The sequence below is a fragment of the Ostrinia nubilalis genome, chromosome 21 (genome assembly GCF_963855985.1).
Source record: "Ostrinia nubilalis chromosome 21, ilOstNubi1.1, whole genome shotgun sequence".
Lineage (NCBI taxonomy): Eukaryota > Metazoa > Arthropoda > Insecta > Lepidoptera > Crambidae > Ostrinia > Ostrinia nubilalis.
Window position 1 is genome coordinate 2276243 of NC_087108.1, and position 13140 is coordinate 2289382.

At 41.5% G+C, this 13140-nt stretch overlaps 1 protein-coding gene across 1 annotated transcript in view; it reads right to left on the bottom strand.

Annotated features, from left to right (window-relative positions):
- The window catches only part of LOC135082428 (GPI transamidase component PIG-S), a 107282-nt gene that overhangs the window by 25613 nt on the left and 68529 nt on the right, over positions 1–13140 (bottom strand). The window contains exons 5-7 of the mRNA XM_063977223.1: positions 10424–10621; positions 5427–5527; positions 2029–2206 (exon numbers count right to left, since the gene is read on the bottom strand). Of these exons, the coding sequence (XP_063833293.1) occupies positions 2029–2206; positions 5427–5527; positions 10424–10621 (477 nt within the window). The remainder of the gene's footprint in view (positions 1–2028; positions 2207–5426; positions 5528–10423; positions 10622–13140) is intronic.

Below are 13140 nucleotides of genomic sequence, written 5' to 3' on the forward strand. Positions count from 1 at the left end.
CGTGTCGGAGGTCGACTCACTCACTCTCAACTCAACTATGGACAAAAGCATCCAATCATTCTATCGCCTAAACATCGCTTCACTCAACTTTTAGTTGATTACTTTCATGTATGTAATTTACATACTGGTCCTTCACTTCTACTCAGTCTGCTTAGACAGAAATTTTGGATACTTTCCGCACGTAACTTAGTACGTCAAAGAGTGCATCAATGCAATATCTGTTTTCGTTTAAACCCTAAATCTACAAACCCTCTTATGGGCGACTTGCCATCATTTCGCGTTTCAGAAGTTAAAGCCTTTGTTTATACATCGGTCGATTATGCAGGTCCCTTCTTTATTACTCACATTCGCCGCAGAGGTGTTAAAAGCCAGAAGGCTTATATTTGTTTATTTTGCTGTCTTACAACTAAGGCTCTACACATAGAGTTAGTTTCAGACTTAAGCTCTGATCTATTTCTCGCCGCTTTTCGTCGATTCATTTGTAGAAGAGGCCCCGTTTCCATGATATATAGCGACGGAGGTACTAACTTCATTGGCGCTAAACGCAAGCTTGACGAAATTTACGCTCTTTTGGAATCTGACTCTCACAAAAATTATTTAAGTTCACATTTGGCTGAACAACGCATTAAGTTTCTTCATAGTCCACCATATGGTCCGCACTTTAACGGCATCACGGAGATAAATGTTCGTTATGTAAAAACGCATCTTTATAAAGTTATTGGTCTTCAAGTGTTAACATACGAAGAGTTCAACACTGTACTTGTACAAATAGAAGGCTTATTGAATAGTAGACCATTGTGTGTTCTTAGCTCTGACCCATCTGATATATCCGCTCTCACTCCCAATCACTTTCTCAATATAACTCCACTGAAATTCTTACCAGTAGAGGATGTCTCTGATATTTCTGACAATCGGTTAACGCGTTATCAGTTAGTCAATAAATTAGTGCAAAGCTTTTGGCGTCGCTGGAGTCAGGAGTATTTAACTTCTCTACAACGCCGTGAAAAGTGGAATACGGTGACCAAACCGATAGATGTGGGCTCTGTTGTTGTTATAAAAGATGACAATGCGCATCCTCTTTGTTGGCCATTGGGTGTGGTTGTGGAAGTATATCCCGGAAAGGACAAAATCATTCGCACCTTAAAGATTCGCACTGCAACCGGTATTTATGTTCGGCCTGTAGTTAGAGTTTGTCCTCTTCCTTTACAGTAACTCAAATAATGCTTTTAACTTTAATTTTTCTTTAACTTCAATTTAACTCAACTTTAACTTTAATTTAACTCAACTTTAACGCTTATTTAACTCAAATTTAACTCGTTTAGTTCTCTCTAACGCATGCTTTTTTGCGTTTTTAACTTTGTTTTTTTTACAAACGCTACTCAATCTAGAGGAAGACCTCTAGGCCGGGGGAGTTGTACGCGCCAGCATTAAAACCTCATGCAATTCAAACTCATGTCACACTATTCTATCACTCATTCTGACAGTCCTTTTCCTATCCTCTCCCTCCCACCTTCAGTCTCGCTCTCGCATCGCAACGCGCCGCTTCGCCTACCTATCTGGGCGTTAATACTAAATAAGTATCCAAAATAAACCAATTCAAATAAACACAAATCGCGCGCTAAACTCATCTCAATAAAATTCAAGTGTTTGTGAAAGTGAAAGAAGAACCAAGCTTGGACCGTCCTGTGGAGTCTGCTCAATCGAAGGTATCCCATCCCGTTCCTATCCCAATCTCCTACAAATGGCATATATCCTTTATTGTGTGCCAGAGTTTTTTTGGGTTATTTTTGTGAGCTAGTAGAGTTTCATTTTCGTAAGAATGTTTAGTTTTTTGAAGGATAGTGTTCAGAAAGTTGCGATATCTTTTGTACGATGTGACAATTACTGGATTTTCTGGATTTTGCTTGGCTTTAAGGTGAAGACGGTCTCTATGTTTCTGGCATCTAATTAAACCAGGAGTGATCCATGGCTTAAGATTGTACTTTGAGCGACTAATTTTAAGAGCTTTAGCATAAGGCTATCTCTTACCTCCCTCGTCGTGTATGAGCAGTGGTGAAGTCTTGCAGGGCGCGGCGTAGAGCACCAGGTTCAGGGTCGGCAGGGGCGATACGTGTGTCGCCGCGCGCTCCTCCAAGCTCGTAAGGAGGAGATGAAGACGCTCTTTACGAACCGCAAAATGGCGGCCCCATTCGCTGTTGTCTTTTATCTGAAAATAACGATAATATCAATAGAAAGATATTCGCAGACACTCTTACCACTGTTACTGTATCGCGGTGGCCATAAGCTAGGAGAGTAAGACTTATTATTGATAATATTAATTGAATAGATACATAATTGTAAGAACCAAATCCAAAGAGAGCCCGGTCTATGTTCAGCAGTGGACGTTCGTTTCGGCCAAATTACGTCCACTGCTGGACAAAAGTCTTTCCCGAGGATTTTCATAACGACCGGTCCGGATCTGCCTGCATACCAGTGTTGGCAAAAAGTTAATCTGATTAATGATTAAAATCATAAACAATTTTTTTTGATTATGATTTTAATCATTAATAAAAAGATTTGATTAAGATTAATTAATCATAATCATTAATCGTTAATTTGATTATTTGATTAACTATCTACTATTTTCATAACAAAAGGGTTGGGGGTGTATGAAAAGGTACCCGCGACTTATAAAATGTCTAGCAAAGGGGGGATCTGGAGTTGTACCACAGAATAATAACAAGTACTACGTACAGAAAATTTTCTTCGCAAAGGTATTTAAAAAAATGTATGCCTAATGTCGTTAACAATATGGTGTAATTTAGCTTGTCTCAATAGTCGAGCACCATTTTGTTGACAAACGTCAATATTCGGTACTGCGCCGAAGGCATAGGGCTGACTTCGGTAAAATGATGTGTGACGTGAGGTGCCAAACTGCGGAAAATGGCGGAGTAAATACATGATTAGCATGAATTATATCTTGTGTTTCTATTATTATTCAGGCAGTTAAAATACAGTGTGAGTCACGTTAAAGTGTACATATGAAAATAGATGAAACTAGACCTATTTTTATCGACAAAAAAGAGGTCAAAAAATTTTTGAGTTTTTTTTTTAATTTTTTATAGAACTTTTTTTTCTTCCAATTACTTATTGTAAAGAAAACGTAATAACTTTTAAACTAAGCGGTATATCCTGATAAAATAAAAACAGTAATTATGCTAAATAACAGGCAATACTAAAAAAATACATAAAATACACAAAAAATGCCAACAAATAATAAAAAATTACACTTTTTGAAAAAAATCTGCTTTTAAATTCGTGTTTTTTTGGTTATTTGATAAATTTCTCCAAAAAATGCCCCTATAACAGGTGGTTTTTATTACTTTTTATTATTCTCTATCGTATTATCTTTGTAAAACCAAAAATCGCATGTCTCTATCCCTATCACAACATTTGCTATGATCGTTTGAACAAAGGCCTGCCACAACATTATTCTCCGCTACAGGTAGAGACAATTTTAATTTTAACTAAAATGCTTATTTTCCTTCGAAATCTTTTGTTTTTACTTGAAATCTAACTTGTCTTTATCAAAATTACAAATCTAGAGCCATTTTCAGTTTCGTTGTTAACGAAGCTTTGAATGGCGCGCTCGGAGAGGCTTAGTTCAAACGATCATTGCAAACGTTGTGATAGGGATAGAGACATGCGACTTTTGGTTTTACGAAGGTAATACGATGGAGAATAATAAAAAGTAATAAAAACTACCGGTTATAGGGGCAATTTTTGGAGAAATTTATCAAATAACCAAAAAAACACGAATTTAAAAGCTGATTTTTTTCAAAAAGTGTCATTTTTTATTATTTGTTGGCATTTTTTGTACATTTTATGTATTTTTTTTTGTATCGCCTGTTATTTAGCATTATTACTGTTTTTATTTTATCAGGATATACCGCTTAGTTTAAAAGTTATTACGTTTTCTTTACAATAAGTAATTAGAAGAAAAAAAATTCTATAAAAAAATTAAAAAAAATCTCAAAAATTTTTTGACCTATTTTTTGTCGATAAAAATAGTTTCATCTATTTTCATATGTACACTTTAACGTGACTCACACTGTATACTGCACAGCATTAATTACACCACCGTTTTTACATATAGTTTATTGTCTTTACAATGCAAGTGGGTGAAGAATACACGTGCGTCCGTCAATACTCGCTCGTGATTGTCCTGTCGATTAGGTACCTCAGGAGGGGTCGTCGCGCGTGTTTTGTTTTCGATGCAAACTCGCGAAGATGAACAGGCCTGGTTGTACTGTCGTTTTCCCAAAAAACTGCGTCAATTTTCACTACTCAAAACACTTATCGCACTAGTTTTGTTTCTCACAATTCCTTCTATTCTTCTGGTATCCTCCAGCAAAATTGGGTCAGGAAAGAAGTTAAGCGGGCTGGCTCGTCAGCCAGATTCGCGTTAATAGCGTCAGCGTGATAGGGGAGAAGTCCCCCCCCCCCCTCCCAAGGTAGGGGCAAGCGTGGGCAATTCAACAGAAAGGTGGGGTTGCTAAACTAGGAGGTTTTGCGTGTTGGGGAGGTGCAGGAGAGTTCGTACCAGAAGTTTCAGGGGAGACTAGGGGTGGGTGGCAGGTGGTGGGAGTGTGGGGTTGCAAGTAAGTGCTGGAACGGTAGGGGAAGTGGACTGATATCCTCCTACGGGAGGTCGGAAGACTGCACCGGAAGTTTCAGCGAGGGCAGGGGGCGGGGGGCAGTCTAGGTTACCTTATATTTATCTAGGTATGACCTGTCATAGAATTGTAGCCTAAAACCAAACATCTAATATTAGAATTCAATGTTTTAACATTGTTTTCGATAGAACATTTAAGAAGTTAATCAAGTTAATCAAATTAATGATTATTGATTAACAAATTAATCATGATTATGATTACTTTTTTAATCATGATTATTTTTTTTATTTTTTTTTTTTTTTATCCACAACGAGGAAGCTCTTGGCCTGTATCTCACCTGATGGTAAGTGACGATCAGGCCGAAGGTGGAAGCGAGCTTCACCCGGAATCCTCAACCACGGAGGAACTGGCTATCTTACCTCTAACTGCCGGAACACAACAATGCTGTTAACATTGTTGTTATGGCGACAGACTTAGGTTAGGTATTTTAATCAGGATTAATTTAATCATGATTAAAATTAATCAAATTAATTAATTGATAAAAAAATTAATTGATTAGTGCCAACACTGCTGCATACAGGTACTTCCCGCGACCACGACACTTTCACCAGATCGTCGGTCCACCTAGTAGGGGCCTACCCACACTACGTCTTCCAGCCTATGGTCGCCACTGGAGAACTTTTCTGCCCCAGCGGCCATCAGCTCTATGAGCTATGTGTATGATGACACATCCAAAGAAATTGCTTCTGTATAAAGACATAAGTAAAGTACCTCTTTGGCTTTGAAGTCGAAGTCTAGCAGATACAGCCACTGCGACTTTAGGGTGAAGTTGTGAAGCTCGCTGAGCTCGTCCACGAAGGAGCCGATGTAATCTGAAAATTAAAGGAAAAAGTTTTTAGTATTAGAAGAATAAAATAATTAATATCTAGACTGCATGTCACGTGACATCAGGTGCGATTGCGGTGCTTGGCTTGGTACGTTACCAGTCGTGTTCTGCATAAAAAAATCTTAATTGTTGAGGAAGAATAACTTTTATCGCGATTCGGCTAGATCTGAGAATTCCAATGAAAATTTGCAGACCTTAATCGCAGTTCATAAAAGTCACCAGCTTCAGAAAAGTGAAGGTCTAGTATTTCTGGAAAGTTGAAACATTATCGTAGAACTGACGGCCGATGGGGCAGCAAGGTTCTGGAGTGGAGGGCCACGTACCGAAAAGTCTAGCGTAGGACGTCCACACGAGGTGGACCGACGACCTCATCTTCCCATAATAGCCGACTGGTAGCGGCCTGCATCAAGTCGCTTGATGCAGGCCGCTACCAGTCGGCCATTATGGGAAAAGAAATCATTGGGGGAGGCCTATGTTCAGTGGACGTCTAATGGCTGAAATGATGATGACGATGAAACATTTATCGGTCTACTTTCTACAGCATCCTTGGCGTTGATCTGCACCTCGAACTGGTTAAGTTTGGGGTGTACCACGGACAACTGATGATTTGCTGTGATTGATGAATGGAATCTTCGTCAAATCACGCTATCATGAGGAATGAAGAACCTTCATTAACTGACCTTGAAAATCTCTTTTAGTTCCTAAGTCACCAGCTAACCTTAATGATGATAAGACAGTTCCTAAGTCACCAGCTTCAAAAAGACCAAGGTTTAGCATCTGGGAAAATTGAAAGATGGAACTGTCTTATAATAGATCCTATAAGTTACCAGCTAACTTTAATAACGACACACACAGCATCCTTGGCGTTGAACTGGACCTCTAGCTGGTTATGATCAGACAGTTACTAAACTAGCTTCAAAAACTGCGTCTGTTGGCGTTAGACTCCACGGTGAGCGATCTTAGTAGTCTATTATTTTAGCCTTAAAGAGTTTGACAGTAGAGTGTCATTTAGAATAGCAAAAGTCACCTTCCACAGCATCCTTGGCGTTGAACTGCACCTCGAGCTGGTCAGGCCTGGGGTGTATCACGGACAACACCACGTGGTACGCTGCACCAGGCGGGAAGCGCGTGCGGCGTGCTGCATCAGCTACTTCTGAGCGCGCGCCTTGGAGGATCTTGGTCTGGTATACCCATTGTATGTGGAACGAGAGGGTTGTTGGGTTACCACTGCTTACCTCAATGATGATCAGTCGCCAGGACATCAGGCTATGCAGTTTTGTGCCCAAATTACACCTATCACCGTTACATTATAGCTTGATGAGATGAGGATTGAATTATTGCTTGAGCAAATGCTCCAACTATTAGCGTCCTGGATGCAATTCTTCAGCATCCAGCCAAGAGACGAGTAAGAACAGTATTTCAAAAAGTCTGTCCTTTATAACCAGTTACATACCTATATGGATTGCTGAATGGAATCCTCGTCAAATCACGCTATCATGAGGAATGAAGAACCTTCGTTAACTGACCTTGGAACTGTCTTTTAGTTGCTAAGTCACCAGCTAACCTTAATGATGATAAGACGGTTCTTAAGTCACCAGCTTCAAAAAGACCTAGGTTTAGTATCTGGGAAAACTAGAAGATAGAACTGTCTTATAATAGATCCTATAAGTTACCAGCTAACTTTAATAACGACACACTCAGCATCCTTGGCGTTGAACTGGACCTCTAGCTGGTTATGATCAGACAGTTACTAAACTAGCTTCAAAAACTGCGTCTTTTGGCGTTAGACTCCACAATGAGCGATCTTAGTAGTCTATTATTTTGGCCCTAAAGAGTTTGGCAGTAGTGTCATTTCGAATGGCAAAAGTCACCTTCGACAGCATCCTTGGCATTGAACTGGACCTCGAGCTGGTCAGGCCTGGGGTGTATCACGGACAACACCACGTGGTACGCTGCACCAGGCGGGAAGCGCGTGCGGCGTGCTGCATCAGCTACTTCTGAGCGCGCGCCTTGGAGGACCCTGGTCTGGTATACCCATTGTATGTGGAACGGAGGTTTGTTGGGTTACCACTACTTACCTCAATGATCGCCAGGACATCAGATTGTGCAGTTTTGTGCCGAAATTACACCTATCATAATTTAGCTTCATGAGACGAGGATGGAATCATTGCTTGAGCAACTGTTCCATTTACTAAATCCTGGCTGGACTGTTCTTCGGATCTGATTCGCCAACCAAGAGACGAGGGAGATCAGTATTTTTAAGTCAGCCCTTTATAACCAGTTACATACCTATTTGGAGCCCTGAAGGGACTCCTTGTCAAATCACACTGTCATAAGGAATGAAAAACCTTTATTAACTGACAGTCACCAGCTAACCTTAATGATGATAAGACAGTTCCTAAGTCACCAGCTTCAAAAACACCAAGGTCTAGCATCTGGAAGATTATTATCCTACCTTCAACAGCATCCTTAGCGTTGAACTGCACCTCGAGCTGGTCAGGCCTGGGGTGTATCACGGACAACACCACGTGGTACGCTGCACCAGGCGGGAAGCGCGTGCGGCGTGCTGCATCAGCTACTTCTGAGTGCGCCTTGGAGGACCCTTGTCTGGTATGACCATTGTATGTGGAACGGAGGGTTGTTGGGTTACCACTGCTTACCTCAATGATGATCAGTCGCCAGGACATCAGATTGTGCAGTTTTGTTCCCAGATCAAACCTATCACCACTAAATTTTAGCTTGATGAGATGAGGATGGAATCGTTGCTCGAGCAACTGTTCCATTTATTATAATCCTGGCTGGATAATGTTCTTCGCATCTCATTCGCTAAACAAGAGACAAATGAGATCAGTATTTTTAAAAGGCAGCCCTTTGCAACCAGTTACGTACCTATATGGATTGCTGAATGGAATCCTCGTCAAATCACGCTATCATGAGGAATGAAGAACCTTCATTAACTGACCTTGGAACTGCCTTTTAGTTCCTATGTCACCAGCTAACCTTAATGATGATAACACGGTTCCTAAAAGTCACCAGCATCAAAAAGACCAATGTTTAGTATCTGGGAAAACTGGAAGATGGAACTGTCTTATAATAGATCCTGTAAGTTACCAGCTAACTTTAATAACGACACACTCAGCATCCTTGGCGTTGAACTGGACCTCTAGCTGGTTATGATCAGACAGTTACTAAACTTGCTTCAAAAACTGCGTCTTTTGGCGTTAGACTCCACAATGAGCGATCTTAGTAGTCTATTATTTTGGCCCTAAAGAGTTTGGCAGTAGTGTCATTTCGAATGGCAAAAGTCACCTTCGACAGCATCCTTGGCATTGAACTGGACCTCGAGCTGGTCAGGCCTGGGGTGTATCACGGACAACACCACGTGGTACGCTGCACCAGGCGGGAAGCGCGTGCGGCGTGCTGCATCAGCTACTTCTGAACGCGCGCCTTGGAGGACCCTGGTCTGGTGACCATTGTATGTGGAACGAGAGGGTTGTTGGGTGACCACTACTTACCTCAATGATGATCAGTCGCCAGGACATCGGGCTATGCAGTTTTGTGCCCGAATTACACCTATCACCGTTACATTATAGCTTGATGAGATGAGAATTGAATTATTGCTTGAGCAAATACTCCAACTATTAGCGTCCTGGATGCAATTCTTCAGCATCCAGCCAAGAGATGAGTAAGAACAGTATTTCAAAAAGTCTGTCCTTTATAACCAGTTACGTACCTATATGGATTGCAGAGTGGAATCCTCGTCAAATCACACTGTCATTTAGAATGAAGAACCTTTATAACTGACCTTGGAACTGTCTTTTAGTTCCTAAGTCACCAGGTAACCTTAATGATGATAAGACAGTTCCTAAATCACCAGCTTCAAAAAGACCAAGGTTTAGTATCTGGGAAAACTGGAAGATGGAACTGTCTTATAATAGATCCTGTAAGTTACCAGCTAACTTTAATAACGACACACTCAGCATCCTTGGCGTTGAACTGGACCTCTAGCTGGTTATGATCAGACAGTTACTAAACTAACTTCAAAAAGTGCGTCTTTTGGCGTTAGACTCCACGGTGAGCGATCTTAGTAGTCTATTATTTTGGCCCTAAAGAGTTTGGCAGTAGTGTCATTTCGAATGGCAAAAGTCACCTTCGACAGCATCCTTGGCATTGAACTGCACCTCGAGCTGGTCAGGCCTGGGGTGTATCACGGACAACACCACGTGGTACGCGGCACCAGGCGGGAAGCGCGTGCGGCGTGCTGCATCAGCTACTTCTGAGCGCGCGCCTTGGAGGACCCTGGTCTGGTATACCCATTGTATGTGGAACGGAGGTTTGTTGGGTTACCACTGCTTACCTCAATGATGATCAGTCGCCAGGATATCAGATTGTGCAGTTTTGTTCCCAGATCAAACCTATCACCCCTAAATTTTAGCTTGATGAGATGAGGATGGAATCATTGCTCGAGCAACTGTTCCATTTATAATAATCCTGGCTGGATAATGTTCTTCGCATCTGATTCGCTAAACAAGAGACGAATTAGATCAGTATTATTAAAAGGCAGCTCTTTACAACCAGATACATACCTATTAGGAGCCCTGAACGGACTCCTTGTCAAATCACACTGTCATGAGGAATGAAGAACCTTCATTAACTGACCTTGGGACTGTCTTTTAATTCCTAAGTCACCAGCTAACCTTAATGACGATAAGACAGTTCCTAAGTCAACAGCTTCAAAAAGACCAGGGTTTAGTATCTGGGAAAACTGGAAGATGGAACTGTCTTATAAATAATAGATCCCATAAGTTACCAGCTAACTTTAATGACGACAAGATAACTTCAAAAATACCAAGATCTAGCATCTGGAAGATTATTATCCTACCTTCGACAGCATCCTTAGCGTTGAACTGCACCTCGAGCTGGTCAGGCCTGGGGTGTATCACGGACAACACCACGTGGTACGCTGCACCAGGCGGGAAGCGCGTGCGGCGTGCTGCATCAGCTACTTCTGAGCGAGCGCCTTGGAGGACCTTGGTCTGGTATACCCATTGCTTGAGCGCTTGGACCAGGGTTGGTGATGCTGGAAAGGAAATTCAGAACTTGAAATACGGCAGGTGATATCACTATAGGTCGAGTCGATAGGCCCACGCTCTATTGAATCAGAAAAGAGGAATCCGTAAACGTACTAAAGTCGCTGACAAACCCCGCAGGAATAGCAAGCTGAAATGACAATGGACAGGGCACATAGTACGCAGAACTGACGGCCGATGGGGCAGCAAGGTTCTGGAGTGGAGGCCACGTACCGGAAAACGGAGCGTGGGACGTCCACCCACAAGGTGGATCGAAGACCTCATAAAGGTAGCAGGAAGGCGCTGGATGCAGGCCGCTTCCAACCGGGCGATGTGGAAATCATTGGGGGAGGCCTATGGTCAGCAGTGGACGTTCTGGCTGAACGGGACTATTCCCACCTCTCGTTCCCACCACTGCAACTCCTGTGTAGCCAGGATCTACAGCTTGACCGCCACAAAAACCCAACCAATGAAGGTCAAGTTTGTCCCGGGGGAAAGTTAAACTGTCATTGGACCCGCAACGAAATTAATCAGAAGAACATAGGAGGAGTTCGAAATTAAGGTTCGACTTCCCTCCATTGCAAAGCGGATGACAGGTGACAAACAAAGGTTTAAAACCTTTAAGAAAAAGATTATGCACCACGGACAATAAATTAAATTAAGGGGGCCTATCTTATGAGCAATTAGCAACTACCTGCCAATAATATTTTTCACAAAATCGCTTAAAAGCACGGAAATTTTTCCTTGTCGCGACAAGATCGGTGTAATAAATTGCGGAAACAGATGTATGTTGTATTGAATTAAGCATTATATCACGTTCATGTTTCCAAAGATCACACTCCCACAAGATATGATGGGCAGACTGCTCATGACTGACATCATGAGTGGAACACTCGCAAAAAGGAGACGGAACTAGTTTGAATTCACCTCATTGAACTGCGACGAGCAATGGTCGATTTCTAACCATCGCCTAGTTAGACGTTCGCGTACATTCGGGAAAAATTTATATAAGTGACGTCCTTTGACTGACGTATCCCATCTTTTTTGCCATTCATTAAGTAAATCTTCTTCAACGACTTCTCGGGAATCAAATAATCGACTTATTTTAGAACGATCGCGGCTATTTAAGAAATCGGAGGTTATATTTTCCCTTGATGCGAAGTACATAGCCGCACGCTTTTGTACCTCTAAGTCGACCGGCAGTACACCAGCCAGGACTGGCAGAGCCTCCGTGCTCACAGTTCTGTAAGCTTTGCAGAGAAAAATCAATGCAAGGCGTTGACTTTGGAGTAGTTTCCGTCGAGCGGCTCCTATAGTAGCTCTGTCAGCCCAAACTGGTGCACCATAGCAAATGGAGCTTAAATAAGTGGCCGAATATATTACTCGGAGGATTTTAAACGTAAGACCCCACGTCGAGGTTGAAATGTGACTTAAGGCATAAAAGTTCTTTTTAGCTTTTTCACCGATCTGTTTAATGTGCTCGACAAAACTAAAGTTTTTCTCTAAAATTAGTCCGAGATAGCAAACAGATTCCCGTTTTTTAACAGTTATTTCATTGAATTTAATGCGAGGCAAAACCTTAAGATTACCTTTTAATAGAAGCTGATAAGTTTTGTGAGGGGCAAACTGCAAACGATTCCTGTCTCCCCATTGAGATATTAAATTCAAGCATGTATCCGCTAGATTTTTAAGCTTTGATCTAGTGTCAGCCTCTATTAAAAGGAGACCGTCATCAGCGTACCCGGTTAACGAACAGCCTTCGGGTAATGGTAATGCTAGAAAATCATCGAAACCCAAATTCCAAAGGTAGGGCCCTAGGACCGATCCTTGGGGACAGCCGCGCGTTAGCACCTTTGATTCAGCATGATGGCCGAGTTTTAATTTAGTTGTACCGTTACAAAAGTACGAGTGCAGTAGTGAATATACAGGGTGTTTGGCGCATCGTGTGCCAAAATTATTTGGCGGATAGAATGGGTCATTTCCTATATTTTCAGCCCCCATAACACGTTCCATGCCAGGCGGCTACTTTTATATGAATTTTTTAGTAATTTCACCAAAATACCCAAATCGCATCATTTAATTTCGATTTAAAAAAAAACTACTAGGCGTAGCCTCAAAGTAAATATTTTGTTTTGACGTGCATTGATGTAGGGTTGCATCAAATCTAAATTTACTGGCAAATATCATCTAGTTTTTTTTTAATTCAGCTTTGAAGTTTTCCGAAAAGTTAAAAATGAACTGAACAATTAAGTTTACATGGCTATAATAAAAAAATTAAAAGAGATAGCGATCTTCGGATTTTATGAAAACTTCTCTAGTCTATCCCCATTCAAACGGTATACTAATCTTGTTTAAATAATAACAACAACTTCACAAATTCCTTAAATTAGTGCATTGACTCTACTCGGACTGATATTCAAAGGACAATGGGCAAAATGGTACCCGGCTCCAATAGATATGTGTCTAGTATCGTTTGAAAGGTCTTACCAAGATGAACAACTTTTACTATGGCCACCAGCCTCAGATCTGG